The following is an 18,856-nucleotide window of genomic DNA, read 5'->3' on the forward strand; positions in this document are numbered from 1 at the left end:
TGCTTTAGGGAGGTGGGAGAGAGGAGTGGAGTGCTTTAGGGAGGGGGAGAGGAGTGCTTTTGGTACGAGGAGGTGTGGGTTTGGTGGTGCAGCTTCCAGACACTAAAGTCACCCTGTAGCTCCTCTTCCTCCTCCCTCCATCCATCCACCCATTCGTCCAAAAACACATCGTTGCAGCTCCTCCCAACCCTCTGTTCGTCCAAAATGACACGTCTTCGTAGTCCCTCGCAAGCATCCTTCCTATTGACACAGTCTGATGTAGTGCTGGTTCCCCACGCACAACAGAGTTTCTGTGAGGGATGGTGGGAGTCTGTGATGGCCCGAGGACCGCAGAGATTTAGAACAGACCCGAGCAAAGGTCTGGGGGTTTTGGCTCCTAAATGGCCTGGAATCTTTTCAAACATGGCCATCTAAAGCCTTCTTGTAAAGACACTCCATTAAATAGTAATAATTTGTTTATATATTTATTGTTTATATAATATATTTGTTGTGAAATGTGAAAAGCCTGTTAAATGAGGCTAGCACAGTTGGTGTCAACAGCTGCAGATGATTAGATGATCACATGCGTTTACTGTGATTACTAGGTGTGTGTGTGTGTGTGTGTGTGTGTGTGTGTGTTGGTGTGTGCGTGTGCATGCACATGCGTGTGTAAAACTGTTATTAACAGAATAAAAAATAAACATTGAGCACACTCCCCCTCAACAACCAACAATCCCACAACTTCTTTGCCATAATGAGCATGTTTCTTACGAAAATACGGCATCTCACTCGGAAAAACCTCTCACCTCACAGAATGGCATTATAACACAGCAGAGCAGAGCAGCACAGACACAAACCAAACATCTGTGTATTATTTATGGCTGCGCTTCCTAAGCACAGCAGCCAGCGGGCCAGCATGCGGTCGGCCGCAGCCGTTTGGGGAATGGAAAGGACAGTGAATGTCACAGTGACGAGTGGAGCCCAGTGGAAACTTCTGGAAGTTGACAGAAACAGAAACGTACGATGCACGGCGCGAGGCTTTTTTATTCTAGAGGAGACGTGAATGGGAGACTTTTTACCCAGCGAAATACCGCTTGGGGCACGGAGCTGCGCCCTCCAAAACACGTTTAGAAACAAAAAAAAAACGTTCCCAGCGTTCATTCTCCTAAACCTTCAAAAGAAAAAAAAAGAAAAAGAAAAAAAAACCATTTGAACCCAGAGGAGAAAGATGACAAGTTAGTCTGCGTAAACAAATGGATCACTGTCAGGAGCTACACGACTACACCCTGTCCTTGCGTGTTGGGTTTGTTTTCGGGAGGACGCGCTCTCCTCTCCTCTCTCTCCTCCAGCCATGCCCGCTAGCACAGGAGAATAATAGAGCTGTCAATCACTACTGTTCATTAAGTAGCTACACATACATACAACCTGAGAACAATGACACAACCTGAGGGAAGGAGGGAGGAGAGAGAGGAGGGAAAGAGAGAAAGGGTACGAGAAGACACCAAGGCAGGAGGAGAGAGACAAAGGACAGAGAGGAAGAAACTGGTGCAGGGTATTGAGCTGAGCGGCTGCTGGAAGGAGACACAGATGAAGGAAGATCCATACTCAGAAGCAAGCCCAGGAGAAGGCCAACACACCGCATGTATGAAACATCAGAGCTGGCTGAGAAGAGGAGGACACACACACACACACACACACACACACACACACACACACACACACACACACACACACACACACACACACAAACAAGACAGTAAATGTACCCACATTTTGTGGTATACACACACAACCACAATAATGCCATCAACAAGCGAAGTCAATCTGCAAAGCACGATTCTTTCTCCCTCTCGCTTTTCGGTTTCTTTGTGTTCACACTGTTTTTTTTCCTCTGTCTTTAACTCTCATTCCCTCTCCCTCATTCCCTCTCACTCGTCCCCTCTTTCTTGGTCTTTGTTACTTTCTCCAGACCAGAGCAGAGTCCCCCCCCCCCATCCACACCAGCCGCCATCAAAAATTGATTACATCTCTTGCACAAGTGTGTCTCCTTACAAAACACTGTAAGCGGTGGTGCAATATTTATGCTTCTCAGCGCTTTCATTCTTCAAAATCAAGCTCGGCTAATAGGGCCGAGGACAGACACACTGCATTCCCTGCCGTGTGCACACACACACACACACACACACTCACAAAGTTATCCAAAAACCTTGCATTGCCTTTGTCATACACTTTTCTGTCTTGTTTTGTTGTATCCCCTTTACAAACACTGGATTGCCAAATTATAATATGCTAATTTTTCATTCGGCATTTCCAGCCGTCACTCTCCCTCTCTCTTGCTCTCTCTTTCTCAGGCACACACACACAGAAAAAATATATGTCTCTTGTAGATACTCTCATGGTAACATTGAAGTGGAGCTTGGTTAAAGGGCAGAGGGTTGTGGGCAGTTATGGCTGCTAAATGCATTCAGTTCTCCGAGGCTGACGTTTGTTCCTGCTCCACACTAGACCTGCTGCTGAAGGCTGAGAGAGAGAGAACACCCACCCAGAACGATCCACTGCAGAGGACAGAAACATGGAGGGAGAGGGAGATAGAAAGGCAGGGAGCGCGAAAGAAAGGAGAGAGAGCGAGAGAGAGAGAGAGAGAGAGGGCAGCGGGGGGAGGGGAGGCGGGGACGGGAGGGCAGAGAGAGGGAGGGAGTTTTCCCATGGACACAGCCTTGTTCCTAAACGTTTGTAGATTCCCGACTGTTCTTATGGAGTCATGGGAATCCGTCAAAACAGTCATTTATCATCTGTGAGCAGGCAAACAGAGGGAGGGGCTGCCTACGTGTGTTTGTGTGTGTGTGTGTGTGTGTGTGTGTGTGTCATGAGAGAAATGTATCTAGCACTAGTGTGCCTGAGCAGCATGCTAGTGTTTGAAGCTGTGACAGCGTGCATATGTGTCCTACTGGTTACGCTACACCAGAACACAAGAGCAGGTGTGCGTGCCTGTGTGTGTGTGTGCGCTTGTTTGATCAAAAAAGGTACACCGATACAGAAGATGGTACTTCTCTCCAACGAGAGAGAGAGAGAGAGAGAGAGAGAGAGAGAGAGAGAGAGAGCGAGCGAGCAAGAGAGAGAGAGCAAGAGAGAGAGAGCAAGAGAGAGAGAGAGAGAGAGCATTGCACAACCACACCAGATACAATCAGCACCGTCACTGCTTGGTTTCCTGTGAGGGGAAGTCAATGCTGTGAGAACCCTAACCCTCCACCACCCAATCCTCCTCCTCCTCATCCACCACCCCCACCTCCACCTCCACCCCCGACACCCGGTCCGTTCTTCAAGTTTGGCGTGCTCATTAGATTCCATCAACCTCCTTCACCCAGCCCTCTGGTTCCCAGTGCTGCCCCAAGCTCTCTAGTCACCAGCAGACCAGCAGACCTTCCCTGGGTGGGAATCTGGCTGATCTGGGTTTAGTCACTGCTAGTCTTTAGTCACAGATTCCTGGAGCTCGCTATGCAGCTTTCCCACCAGAACCAGGCTATGCACAACCGGCCCCCGAATCCAGAATGGAGCGGGCCGTGCGTTTAAAAAAAGGGCCTGATGCGTCCTCCTGGAGGATGAGAGAAGAGAAGTGCTTCTGGGGAAAATGGATCCACACTTTTCAAGATATTCAAATCTCATTGATGTGGCTGACTCCACTAACCGTTCCATAACACACGCGTGATAATGCCACGCTCTGCCATTTGTTGGCTTTTTCAATATCCACTCCCTCGAAACGCTGGGATGAGAGCTGAAGGGTCTATCAGAGTCGGGCATCTTCTTTAAACAGGCCAATTCCGAGGCCTGTGGGGAGAGAGAAACGAGGAGGTGGCGTGCTTTCATACCTCGTCCGCTCTATCTCTCTCTACCATCTCGCACGCCTGTCTCTCTCCCCCGAGCCAAAAGGAACAGACTGGGAGGAACCCATTGTTCTGTTAACGCAACATAGGAGGAGGCTGCTGACCTTTCACGCGTGTGTCATGACGCATGCATGCATGCATGCAAGCAAGCACCAGAGAGAGAGAGTGGGGTGAGAGAGAGAGAGATACTGAGTAGAGAGAGAGAGAGACTGAGTAGAGAGAGAGAGAAAGAGAGAGACCGAGTAGAGAGAGAGAGAGACTGAGTAGAGAGAGAGAGAGAGAGAGAGACACTGAGTGGGGGGAGAGAGAGAAAGAGACTGAGTGGGAGGGCCATTTGTCCCCTGGCGCTGTTGAACCTGCCGACTGCAGGTGGCTGCGTGTGTTAACGGTGGACTTTGAGCTGAACGTGTGAGAGAAAGACCAAGGGCTCATTAACACGGTTCCTGGTGTGAGCATCTGGCAAGCAGCGTTTTCACAGAACCAGCGCTGAAGGATTGGAATTGGAACCTAAAAATGGTCTAAATTCTGGAATACCAATGTAGTACATCAGCAGCTCAAACACACACACACACACAAACAAACACGATTAAACAGAGCTCAGCCCACTGATGTAGTTCCTGATTTATTTCAGATTCATATTTTACTAGCCTGTAACTGTTTCACTTCATGGTAGAGCGCAGTTGTGAACTTGCGTGTTGTGTTGTGGTGTGGTGTGATGTGGTGTGTGCTTGAAACCAGCAGACTGTTCTAAACAGTCAGTCAGTCAGTCAGTCAGCTAGGAGCAGAGGAGTCACCACGTCCTGTTCCAGGGTCAGCATGGCCTGTTGAGCACCAGTCCAAACACAAACACACAAACACACACACCAACTGTTTGAGAAGAGGGGCAGATCCACTGAGGTCACGACTCAAAATTCCAAACTGAAAAAAAATCGTAATTCCCAGAGAGTTGCCCTGTTTTAGGAGAACGGAGTTACTGATACGATCTGATGGCGTGATGAGGCAGATTGATAGCCAGTTACATTAACTTACTGGAAGCAAAGATCTCGTCACTCTTGTTAAGATCTTGTATGCCAAACGGGCAAAGCAAACATTCACTGGAAATGGCATGAGTGATCTAGAGGGCATGATGATCCCATTATTGCACAAGTCAAGAATTTTGTGTGTGCTTCAAGTGATTGTCAAATGCCCCAATTCAGAGGTAACCCGTTTCGTTCCGTAAGTCCCCTTGCATCACTTGACAGTCACGTACACATGCCTCACTTAGGTCAGCCCGCCAGACCGGTAAGCTTCATATTCATACCAGACGCAGAGCAGAGAAAAGTTTTTTGAACACACTTCCATTCCTCTCGAACCATTCACCTGGTTTCTCACAGTAGTGACACAGTGGTGGGGAGGAGACGTTTGGAGGGGTGGGGGCAACACACTCACTTTAGCTTAGTGGGAGACAATTCTCCAGAGGAGAATGCAGTCATAGAGGCCCCCTACCACCATCAATACCACACCTGCACGCAGATCACAGACACACACACAGTCAAACTCCCCGCCCCAAAGCCCAAAAGCTCAGTGCGCACAGCTGGAGGACATTCTTCAGCAGATCCATTTCTGAGAAATAAAAAAAACCACGCTTGGCGGTGGCAATAAAAATAAAAAAAGACTGCTTTGATCGTGGGACTAATGATGCTTAAACGGCAGGAATGGAACAAGGGCTTTTCTCTGGAAACAAAGACAGGAGGAATGAAAAAGGAGAGAGACAGATAGACAGAGACAGAAAGAGAGCGAGAAAGAGAGAGAGATAGACAGAGACACCAACATGAACCCTTTCTTATTCTGAAACGTAAAATGGATCAATGCACAGAAGCATTTATTGTTTATTGTGTCATCATACACAAACAAACAAACAAACAAACAAACACAAAAAACACACACACACACACGTCCATTTAGCCTACTCTCCACCTCCTGCTCAGTGTTTCTTGCATGACAATGAGGGCAATCTGATAAGATATGAACTAATGTTGTGCCGCCCAGATGTTTCCGTTCCACACTGTTTCTCTCCTCAGATTTTCCCCACAATGCCCTCTGATGCCCTTGTCCACAGGAGCTCCATCCTCTCCTCCGCTCGACTTTGGCTCCTGGCTCCCGACTCCCGACTCCAGTCTCCAGTATCGCGGCAGAGGCCAGTGAAGACATGAATCACCCACACGCCAGTGTAGTATAACGATAAGAGGTGTCTGGATAGGTTTCAGTGCCCCCCCCCCCCTCTAACCACCACACACACAAACACACACACACACACACACACACACACACACACAGAATTGGTTTGAGGGCCCCGGTGGTGGCCAGCCCGGCAGCCAGCTGCCCTCACCCCACCCTTGGTCTAGACATAAATCTAATCTGAACGCTCCTCATTACCATACTCAAATCACCACATTCATTACCTCTCGCTTCAGCGAGGGCGATACGTTATGGCCCATCTCACTCACTCACTCACTCACTCTCTCTCTCTCCCCCCCCCCCCATCTCCCCCTTAATGGGGGTTTTTTGAAACGTGACGACCTCTGCTGCGCTCGGCCCGGACTTTGCCGTGTCACGAGGCAGCGCCACGGGAAACCTCCCGTTTGGCTTGGCAAATGAGTTCCAAAACTTTTAGCTAGCTAACGTTGGCTAACTGTGAGGTAGCATAGCTAAGTTATACTAGCTATCGATAACTAGCTAGTAAACACATTGCAGAATGGACTATAGGACAGGCCACGCATGACATTAATCAAGAAAAAATAAATGAATATGTGATTGGTTTACATATCCTTGTCTATTTATGCAATTGTTATTAGCACTACTTTCAACTCTCAAACTATCCGTCTAGCTAAATACTGTATGTTGGTTATCAGATTGCACAGCAATTCATATGGAGGATATGTGGTTGATTTAACTAAGGCCAGGTAGGCATAGTAATTGTATTGTGTTATCAGATCATTTGAATCTTCAAAATCCAGACTTGATATTCTCTTATATTTTAATGATAATACTGTTAATTAAGTATTGCCTTAAAATTATTATTTACATTGAATTCATTGGAATTCAGCTGTGGGCATAGGAGATCTGTATCTTAGAGACTAATTGCACCCACAGTTTACGTACTGCAAGCTTGACTATTATGCAGTTGTAGACACAACACAAGGGGTCCCCGGGCCTGAGAAGGGATGGAAAGGAGTTTAATGTGACTATAAGATGGACTTAATTTTTAGTTTAATGTGACTAAAACTAGACTAAAATGTAATGAGACTTCGTCGACTAAAACTAGACTAAAATGTTCTGAGTTTTCGTCGACGAAAACTAGACTAAAACTAAGCAGGATAAAAATGACTAAAAGTGACTAAAACTAATATGCATTTTCGTCTAAAGACTAAGACTAAGAATAAATCTAAAATAGCTGCCAAAATTAACACTGTCACAGACATTCATCAAATTCCATCCACTATGTGAAAATGCCTGATTCATTTAAACAAGTTTAATTTCGATATCATTGGATATGACATTTAGGTGAATACTACCTCAGAAAAACCTTGTTGGAGGAGCTGAGAAGCCCAGTGAGTATATGAGTATTCTAAAACCCCAGTGAGTAAGTGAGTATTCTTGTGTGTGCCCCTTGGGCCTCTGGGGAGGCGGGCAAGCTTGACTTAGTAGACCGATTTCAGGCAGTGGATGAAAAGTTAAGCCGATTTTTCCAACAAATTGAGCCACGAAAAACGGAGGGAGCCTCCCTTGAGCCAGACCGAAAAAGCTTTCTTTGGAAAACGACAAAAGAGAAAGAAAGAGAAAGAGACGAAAGGCGGTTTGATGTTAAGTAAGCTCCGACAGTCTCGACTGGCCGAAAAAACATAGCCCTTACGAATGCTCTGGTTCAGGGCCAACAGCAGTAATATGGATGAAATGCAGTGGCCCAGCAAGATAGACCAGTTAGGCTCAATCACATTAGAGGTGGAAAATAAGTGATCGGGCCATTGCAGCTAAACCAAAATTGGCTCGTCAAATGAGTGAAGGCCCAATATGTTTTGCACCATTTAGACCCGACATTTAGCAAGCAGGCTTCAATCCCATGCTAATACCTCTGTCGCCAGCTTAACAGGGCTCAGAGACGAGTGTGGAATACTCACTGAGAAAGCTGCCTTTTCAGTTAACTATTCTCAGTCACAGCTTTCAGCTTTCCATCCCTGCCTCTCGCATTTGCTCGTGGACCACGGCGACATCTTCATCTGTTGCAAACTGCACGGAATAATTGCAATTTTGTCTCCCCTCAACAATAGCAACAACTTCTGATCAGCCAGCAGCCTCGTCTCAAGAGAGGCCACTAATTACAAATTGATTTCCCCTCAGAGCAGGAAAGACAGAAGGATGTGGACGGTCCTTGGGAGAGAAGTTGGGCTGTGTCTGTCAGAGAGAGATCAGCACGCAGATTACCACCCCCCAGACACGAGAACTCCACCCTTTAATTAACTAGGAGACTTGGACAGACCAAGAGATGGAACCAGAACAACACGTTAAAAGGCCTAACATACAGAGGAAACAGGGGAAAAAAGAAAAAGTCTCAACCTGACAGGACCTCTAACTCCTGCAGATTGAGAACCTCGTTTCACTGAAATAGCCCTGGCAATTTAGCAAAGAGTCCTCTGAAGGACGTTTGTAGCCATAGGGCCATCACAGATCTTCTGCAGAACAACCCCCCCCCCCCCCCCCCCCCCCCTCCTCCTCCTTGGTGGCCAGCTTCCAAAACGTCTCCCTGTTGAGGCGTCTAGGGAGGACGGAGCTTCCCCTCTCGCCTGTCGGGAGAGCTTGGAGGTGCTGGAGAGTTACGAGTCTCCCTCCTACTTCAGTGTCTCTCCCTTAGGCTATCATTTCCATCCATTACCACCCCACCGGAGCCAGCCCTCCAATCAAACCACGTTAGGCAGAGGGCTTCATTCATCACACGGGCCCATAGCAGGTCGGCAGGCCATTACAGAGTCTTGACTTGTATATAGAATTCACAACCACAGCCTTCCACAAACCAAATTCCAAACTGAGTTATTTTTTGGGAGGGGGAAATTGTTTTCCGTTTGCAACACATTTGGAGGAGAAATGGAGCGAAGGGGTATCTGGAGCTCTGTTTATTCATTTTGGGGCGCGAGGATCCAGAGAGGCTTGAGGTTTTTGAAGAAAAAAAGAAAGACAGGGATCACTCTCATCACTTAAGAGGTTTTTTGCGCAACGCTTGTGTACTGTGTGCGCATGTAACCATGACGCAGGAAGCCATGAAAGATGGAGCGAGTTGAGTTGCGGAAATGATCACACTGTAAACAAGCTCATTCCTCTCATGCCAGCAGTTGGAGGGGCCCTCTGATGCAACCAGAGACTAGAACGGCAAACAGGATATGTTTAATTCATTTCAACACCCACCCACTGTGCTAACTATATGCAAACGGAGAAAGCTCAATAATTCAAAGGGTTCACTAAATCTTCAACGCCGTTCGTCACATCAGAAGATATGAGATCCTTGTTTGTCTTTTTCCTGACAGTACATCTACCAAATCCAGGGCTCAAAGTCCTTTTGTGCAGGAAAGCACTGTATGTACCTGGGTCAGAGGATTGTGTGCTGCATCATCTGATTCAACAAACAGACACACACACACACAAAACAAATTCGCACACACACACAAAAATGCCTGCGCACACACACACACACACAAATGCCTGCGCACACACACACACACACACAGTCCAAAGGGTATTGTTCAGGAGAGGTTTGTATACCACGGGGACAGCTGTTTTGGGAAGGTTGAAAGGTAACGGTGTCTGTTCTGTTTCACTCTCAGTGACACTAAATATTCAGTGCCTTGCTCAGTAAAGCAAAAAGCAAAATGGAAATGGAGAGCATTGCACACTAAACACGAGGCATAGTGATAAGGTATTTTTGACTAAAGATTAGGCTACACCTAAAACGCACCCTATCTTACACTAATGTGCAATACAATACAACAATAGGATGCCTTTAGATACAGCCCTGGACCAGAGAGGACAAAGCACATTTAAAATCTGACAGACAAAAGAGCAGGAAGAACAGGAAGCAGCGTAGGGAAGAGTGAGGGGGTGGTGCCATTCCACATGATTGTGCTGCCGCGAGAATTTCAACACCTGAGCTTAGCACCGAGGGCATGACAGGCGTCATTCAGAGGGTAACAGTACGTGTCTCCTATTACTGCCCCTGCTGAGACAGGAGGAAAAAACACCCACAGCGCCCCATCACCCTCTCTCTCCATTCGTCTCTGCCGTCGGGACCGCTTTCATCAAAGACGCAGTTAAGAACCACCTCATGTGAACGACCTACACTCCCAACCAGGAGCTGCTGTGAGAGAGAGAACAGAGTTCTCTCAGAGTTCGCTCACAGTTCTCTCTCCAAGTCCAAAACAGTCCCACTGATCAATGGGATACAGTGAAGCAGAACCTTCAGGGACAGCTTCCAGTCTTTTCGCCATCTCCTCAGGGGTAATGAGAATGGACAGACCACAGGAAGCACAGAGAAGAGATAAGGGTTCTGTCGGGGAGGCCGCAGCGGCCTGGAGAACTTCACAGGCCTTCACATGGTAATGGCTCAGACTCGGCCCGTCACTAATACTAAACAGCTTGACGGAGTATGTGGACTGGACAGAGGTTTTTTGAGTGCTATTGCAACTCCTGGCGGTTTGCGGTGGGGGCATCAAAGATGGCATGAGGAAAATTCTCAAGAACTCGTGAGAGCATGTATCTGATTAAAAATAGGAAATCTAGTTGGAATCTAGTTGACTTGGAGGGGCAACACATTTCCTCTAAGAGATGACTCAAGAGTGCCGATACTTCCTCCATCGCCAACTGTTAGGGGGTGCGCATAACAAGAACCTGCAGAGTTGGCCCCGCAGGGAATGTTGAACCCTGCAACACCTCATGCTTGGTCCTAACCCCTTCAGTCCCTCTGTCAAGAGGACATTCGCTAGGTTCTCAAAGCACATAACAATGCCAGAGGAAGTCACCAATGACACGAGCAAATGGAAAATTAGGTCTTCATCTACAATTATTAACCAAAGAGGAAATTTGAAAGGGAAATGGGGAACTAACACTTGAGAGGTTCACACAGAAATGGACTCAAAAGTGTCTCTAGATTCCTTGAGAGGTACACACAGAAAAGGACTCTAAAGTGACCCTAGATTCCTTGGCAGTTACGTCGATTTCCTACACCGCGTTGACCTTCATTACGTCAGCTTGGTGTCTGAGATCGAGCAAACATGTCCACACCCTTTTATCGTCTAAAGACTCACAAGTTCCTTGTAAATTGACCTGCCATGTAAACATCCACTTCAAACAGATGCGCAACCAGGCCACTCTCTCACAGCTCTTCATTTCATCTCACATTACCTTTATCACACACACACACACACACACACACACACACACACACACACACACACACACACACACACACACACACACACACACACACACACACACACACACACACACACACACACACACACACACACACACACACACACACACACACACACACACACACGATCCAATCCTTAAACAGTAATGCCTGAAAACATTGACCAAGAGACCACACACCACACACACATTCTTGAGAAACCACTCACCGGACACCAACACACACGTCAGCATACTGACACACAGTCCCTCAGAGACAGACACAATTTTAAGGAAAACTTACTTTGACACACTTCATGTTTATAATACAATATGATCACACGCATATTGTTTACAACACAAACACACACACATAGCCTTACTCTATACTCCATGTCCAAGGACACCAGCACACTTACAAAACCTAGGCTACAAGGCAACACATGGTACATCACAAACACATACGTTTACACACACACCACACACACTTTAACTCTGTACTCACATGTCCAAGGTTGACGAAGCCGTGCTTTTCGGCAATGTGGTTGGCCTCTTGCTCCCCACCGGCGATGTGGACAGCCCAGGTGTTGGTGTAGATCTTCTCAGCCCTGCCTGGGCTCACCGACACGGTCAGGACGAGCAACACAGTCCCCAGCAGCAAGCGAGCAGGCTGGAGATCCATTAGAGGGCCTGAGTGGTGGAGGGGGGGGCGGGCGGGGGGGGTGAGCGCTTTGGCAGCTGACTTCCTCGCCCGACGTAAAGTGACCAAGTCCCGGATCACAGACGCCTTCGTGGTGGGCCTGCGCAAGCCTTGGTACACTCACGGCAGGACGTCAGCAGGCCAGGGGGGAGAGAGAGAGAGAGATGGAGGGATGGATGGATGGATGGATGGATGGATGGATGGATGGAGCTTCAGGATCAACACAGCAAAGGGATTACCTGGGAAAGAAGAGGAAGAGTAATGAGCTTCCAGGACAAAAAATAAATAAACATGACACAGTAGTCAAGTAAATGGACACCCTGCTTTGACAATTCAGGCTACGAAATACTGTCCACGTAATAAAAGGGATTGAATTACTGCCGAGACCAGAAAAACTGAGCTCAGGACGCCAATTCCCTGGGTCATAGACAAATCGATTTTCTGAACCTTGATCAACATGATGCAACAAAATTTGTTTAGAAATGGCTCTGCGTGCTGCTGAAATGGCAGCGAAATTCATTTTCATTTTTATTTCATGAATAATTTACTTATTGTCAATGGGTATATCCAATATGTATTGAAGTTATGTCGAGTGTCATTGCTTCATTCTAAGAAAAAATAGGCTACGACGAGACATCTATTTACACACCGCCTTTTCAACCAAGATTACCATAAATGGGCATATGCCCTTTAAACTAAACTGAGAACTGGATTTCAACATGTCAAGGTAGCCTATAAAAAGCAAAAAAGAGGAGAGACAGTGACAGACTTCTAAAATGGACGGACAGTTTATGCTCCCCTGAGGCGAAACACTAACAAGAAACCCATGATGTCAGTTTATATATTTATTTCCAAGAAATAGCAAAACGACCCAGCACCCTTACTAGATGTCCTCAAATATAGAATATCAGTCTCTATCTTTCTGCCTGTCTGTCTGTATTGTATCCCTCTCTCGGTACCCAACGGGGTGCTTCCATCCTAAACACTGTCTTAGAAGTCCCCACTGCCTGACAGATCAGGTGATCTTCAGTGGAGGAGGCTTCATTGGCTTTATGGACAGTCACGTATAGATCTGTGGCCAGATTTATTGACATGGTTTCACCCAGTCGTCCTTTACGTAGTCTTCCTGATCATGTTTTTCACCTATTTTGAGATTGTGAGTGCGAGGCTGGCTCCACTTTTTTTTTTAGTACTGTGGAGGACATTGATGAGGTTGGGGTTCCTGTTCTCCAATACGTTGTTTGTATTTGGTTGTGGGTGCAGACAGGCTGGATGGGAGCGATTTGTGTTGGCTAACTTTTTTGTGGGACATGCCAAGTTGGCCATCCTAAACTCTCAAAAGGGGGGAAAATGAAGAAATGGACTTGTTAGCTATGTTTAGGGCTTTAGTGGAGGGAAGATTGTGGTGTGGGGGGGTGAAATAGACCCTGTTAATGACTTTGGTATGCTTGTAGTTAGCTGGAGATTTGTTTTTAGTGGCATTTGATGTTTTTTAAATAAAGGTCTTTAAAGTCAAGTCTTTTTTCCCACTCCGTTTCTGTCTGTCTATCGGGCTGTCGGTCTATTACTCATGTGTTACGTATTGAAAAGTCATAATACATCTGCTCGTGACTACTAGACATCTGGTCGTGACTACTAGACAGTCTAAAAGTCCACCTGTAGAATTCTGAAAAGGGTTCCAGAGTTAAGTCGGAGTAATGGCACCAGAATACTTAACATCCCCCACACACACACACACTCAACCACAGTACAAAGACTAAGATACTCGCATATTACCTGCAATTTAACTTTTAATAAAAAAATAAAAAAAACAACTGTTGCAAAGCTTTTCTTAAGCCCTATCTGAACGGGTTTCATTTTATATGGGGAGGTGAAGTTATGTAATTTCACCACGTCAATTATATTTATGGCGATTGACAGAGATGGGAGTGCCTACTCAATTTAAACACTGCCATCACACCCAGAAAACGTGTGTAATATAATCTTATAACCTGCCATGATGAAATGTACCTACCTATAGGCTACATGTTCATCACACATATATAGGCTATAGGCTGCTCTATTGAGTGCCTATGATGAGTCATTTCGAGAACAGGAATGGCAGCTCATAGCTCATACCTATTTCAGGAAGAGCCCTCCAATTCACCCGATGACCTTTCTGTTTTTTATGAGAAACACCTTTCCCTCCAGTGCTTTTGAAAACAACAACCACCTCAACAACATATTTCACATTTTTTGAGGAGGAGCAACAAAATCAGCCTGTTGTACCCGTTCACCAACAATTTCCTCCCTTTATGCTCAAAAGCAAAAAAAAAACGGAATGCCAACCCATCTTCACTTCTCGGAACGCCTTTCATTGGTGGCCCATTAAGGAAGTGATGGGGAATATGTGAAGTCTTCATACGTATACTTCCATCCTTTATCAGTTCTTTATTTACTTATTTTGTTGTGCTACTTTGTTATTTACCTATTTCACTTTGCTACTTTCCACTCCGTGGCCAGGATGTATTGAACCTTTGCCTGTGGCACTGTGCAGGGCACCACACAGGAAATTAGAGGGCAGCAAACATGCAAAACATCTGTATGTTTCCCTTTGAAGAACATCTGTAAAACGTTTGCATAGAAGTTTCATATGAACTCAAAATGGACAGTAAGGCCAGATGCTTAACGAATGCATTTAATGATTCTACAGGCACACAAATAAAACCAAATTAATCAAAAACTGGAGACACAACAAACAGCTCTGTCTTGTTGACAAAAAAAAACACACCTGAGTCACACATCATGGGAAATGTTATCGTTGTTAAACGCCTACGGTAACTGATGGCAGATAAGACGACAAACCCCTCTTCCAGGAAACACAAAACAGCCATAGCCAACCAGGAAACATGCCATAGCCAACCATGAAATCCCAACACAGCCCACTGAAACACAAGTACTGCGTAAATGGGGGATGAAAAGATGGACAATGAGGGAATGGGGGATGAAAAGATGGACAATGAGGGAATGGGAGATTTCGTCCGCAATGTAGTTTCAAGAAAGGTTGTTGATGAGCTCAACGACAATCAAATGACACCCCTCCCTTCCATGCTCCTGAAACCCGGTGTTGATTGGCTGGGATTGGTTATGGCTTGGTCTGAGCCACTATGTTTGTTTCCCATTTACAGAGCCAGGACTGTGTACGAACACCGGACCTTTTTTGAACGCAAACGCTGAACAGACAGCTAGACAACCGTGAGGAGCAATTCTATGAATTTGACGAAAAGTGTATGGGATCATAATCCTGGACTGCACCTTTAAAAGATAGGAGGCAGGGCATCTGAGGAGACTTGCAGCCTATGGGAAGTCTCTGGGTGATTCTCATTTCCTTTATTTGTCAATCCTCCCTTCCTTCCTTCCTTTCTTTCTTACGTCCATGCCCCTTTATAAAAACGTGAAGGAAACAAGGAAGGAATGCAACGGAGATAGAGGACAGATATATGAGAAATGGGATGTGCTTGCTCACACTCATCACTTTTAAGAGACGTCAATTACTGATGACAGCAGCATCACCTCTTGCTAAACTAAACGTTATATACAGCATGTCAGAAATGAACGACTTTAAGATCAATCAAAGTGTAATTTCTACTAGTAATTGTCATCGGAGACAATTAGGGTTGTTTCAATTTAAACCTACACTGACACAGGTCTAAATTTAATTTCGTTATTCATCACCATTATTTTCTTTGTCTATTATGCCAAATGCTGATCACAATTGCAGAGATCTCCATTTAAATCCATAGGCTAGATGTGTTATTACATGAAGTCCAACCTATAGAGTACAGCAGAATATAATACACTATACAATTATATAGAGCAAAGTATTATAGTGAAAGACACGACTGCACACCAGCAAGTATTAATCTTTTAAAAACAGCATGTTAAGAAGGAAAAGCTCGAATTACTTTAAACAAACTAGACAGGAGGCCTTCCATACCACAGCTGCTGAAGTCCGCTAGAATTCTCCATTAACAAATCCTGTTAACAAGGTGTGATAATCTGCTGTTCTCATGACATGGTATAAATGAATTGTTGATTAACCACGGACCTCTAGGCAACACTTTCATCAATGTTTCATTACAGTTGGCATATTTCATGATAATTCAAGCATATTCAAGCCTACTGACTCCAAAAGGACACGTCACGCCTTGTTACCATAAATATGAGATTCATCTGTAAAAAAGACCTCCGCATAGGATGCTCTTATGTCTCCTCACTCTTAGGCCCTCCGTCCTCCCTCCTCGTCTCCTCTGGCAACAATTTGAGAAATTAGACATCCTTCATGAAGTCAGACTTTGCACAAGCTTGAGGACTGATTAACGAGGACAGAGAGAGCATGCAAATAACAGCATGGGATGTACCTTCTGTGTGGCATCAGGCAGGGCAGCCTAGACCTTCACCACCCGGTCGAGTCAAAACATAAACACATTTCCCTTTCAAATAGAGCCTGTGCTCTCCCTTCACACCTCAAACCTCCATTTCACTTGCTAAATGTTTGAGGATGACAGAGATGGCAAAGTTTGCATGAAAATGTGAAGGGGGGAAAATAAATTAAAAAAAAGAGAGTAGAGAGGGAATACTTCATCAGCCCCCGTTTATCAGGCATTTTTGCATACGGCTAAACACGAAAGACGGGAAAGATGTTTCAGTTCAAATCCGCACAAGATACCAGTTGTAATCTAGACACCCACCGTTACTGAAATATGTTTGATTGATTGATTGATTAAAGACTTTTTGCTTTAGGGCCATTTATTTTTGTCATTTATTTAAAAGTTTCCTTAGCTAACTAGCTTGCATAAAAACTAGGCAACCATAGCGACGAAAAAACAGTTTGCAGCCATGGTCTGGTCGTTGTGGCGCCATATCCAGCAAACTCAGTTAAAAGAAACAGCTGTAAAGCCTGGCAAGCGATGCGTGTATTCATTGATTTTCAATTATTAAACTTAGAACTGCAACAGGGAAATGTCCAACATTGACTTTGACAGCTGTTTATTTTCACAGAGATACTTTGCAACATGATCACACAACGTCCATTTATTCATTGACCAGACAAATAGCCTGGAACTAATTAAATTCTTCAAAATCAGCTCACAGATCAAAGACAGTCTTGGGCTCAAAGTGATCACAAACACTTGCAGATGATGTTAAATGGCTCCCCATAGAGAAATAATGGGACATCAGTGGGGCAAGGGCTTACTCATGATATCAACATAGTGAATAAGGTGGGAAAAGTCACCCTCCCCTTTGCACTACTCCAAGACTATTCCCACTTAAAGTACCACTATGCAACAATTTGACACTTTTTGAGATATGGTTTTATAGGCAACTAGTTTTGGTACCATCCTCAAATTCATTTTGATAGCATATGGTCATGTGAAGGACCTGTGTCTTCCCCTGTGCCATCCAGGATATGCCCTATTGGTTCTGTGTAACGGGCTGGTACACCCTGCAAATATGGAATAAAAGCTTTCACACGCATGACATTGCCAGCTAAACTGCCAAAAGACACCAGTTAGTGTGTTGGCAAGCTTCTATCAGTGTCAGCTGGGCTGTTGGTGGTGTCTGCAAGGTTTTTACATGCCTTTTAGGTAGTTAGCTTACTAGTTTTGGAACAGAACTCCGTATTGCTGCTTTAAGGCATGGCGTAGGATTGCCGTTCTTGTTACTAGGGGATAAAATGAAAGATGGATTAACGACACCGGCTCCTATTCCCACTTGATGCCAATACGGCACACACCGTCAAATTACGGATTTCAATGTAAGTGTGAATGATGCCAGAGAGAGAGAGAGAGAGAGAGAGAAAGGCAGAAAAACAAACAGCACCAAATGTTTCAAAAGTAATTTGAAAAGAATGCCATTAAAACAAAGCAAGGACTCTGCTCTGTAAACAGACCATACTTGCATACAACATGCAACATTGAACCAGTTGCTCTAATTTTTTTTAACTAAAACTATTCACTGCTTATCCTATTTGTCCACATTATCTAGAAGTGTTGTTGTCAAGTAACAGCCAGGTACAGTGAGTTCTGCAACCTCTAACTGTAATACCATAGAAATGAACTAGTTTTATGAACTAGTCAATCATGTTATATATATATTTGAGCAAAGTGACCCCGGGCATTGACTAACTGGCCAACATTTGTAAAGAGAAACAAAGTGACATGCTTCGCTTACACTCAACATAATCCTAAAAATCAACATCAACTCAAAAACAGACAAGGGGAGCAGCACTCACCTTCCAAGTTCCAGGTCACTGTTTGTTTCTAGGTGAACTACCGTCCGGTGCGGAAAGAAAGAAAGTGCGCACCTTGCCTAACCAGGCTTTTAAACTCCGCACGCCCTCACTTCAAAAGCACGCCTTCTCTTGCGGCCCCACGTCACGGGGGCGAAAACACTATACACCCAACATAGAATTTGGATTCATATCTTCGTCAGGAAGTAGCTGCATTTATTAAATACGGAACATTCTAAATATACATTATGAAACTACAACTTTGTTTTTCGGGCAGGACCATTATGCCATTTGGTCTCTGTTGACTCTGGCTCTCAAATTCCATTTGATGGTCGATTTCTATGTACCCTACAACGCTGCGAATAATCAAACTGAATTTAACTCCAAACCTCCTATCAGATTTAACACAACAATCTGTTCTTAACGAAAGAGCATGGTACTGCTCAATGACTACACTTAAATGTAAACTACAACAATGGAAAAGACCTAGGACCTAAATTCCTGAAGCTGAGCCGGAGGCCATTTCAAGACTTTAAAGACAAGCTAGCAGAAAGATCTCAAGACATCGTAAAGACATAAAATAGACAACGT

General features: G+C 45.1%; 1 protein-coding gene across 2 annotated transcripts in view; it reads right to left on the reverse strand.

Annotated features, from left to right (window-relative positions):
* furina (furin (paired basic amino acid cleaving enzyme) a) overlaps nt 1-18,856 on the reverse strand; it is a 115,187-nt gene that overhangs the window by 94,699 nt on the left and 1,632 nt on the right. The window contains exons 1-2 of one of the 2 annotated variants that reach the window (XM_031569032.2): nt 18,269-18,669; nt 11,800-12,233 (exon numbers count right to left, since the gene is read on the reverse strand). In XM_031569032.2, coding sequence (XP_031424892.1) covers nt 11,800-11,976 — 177 coding nt within the window. In that variant the 5' untranslated portion in view covers nt 11,977-12,233; nt 18,269-18,669. Of the gene's footprint in view, nt 1-11,799; nt 12,234-18,268; nt 18,670-18,856 lie in introns of those variants that run through there. The other variant, XM_012836554.3, reaches the window with a different exon arrangement.

The sequence above is a fragment of the Clupea harengus genome, chromosome 6, assembly GCF_900700415.2.
Source record: "Clupea harengus chromosome 6, Ch_v2.0.2, whole genome shotgun sequence".
NCBI classification, from domain to species: Eukaryota; Metazoa; Chordata; class Actinopteri; order Clupeiformes; family Clupeidae; genus Clupea; species Clupea harengus.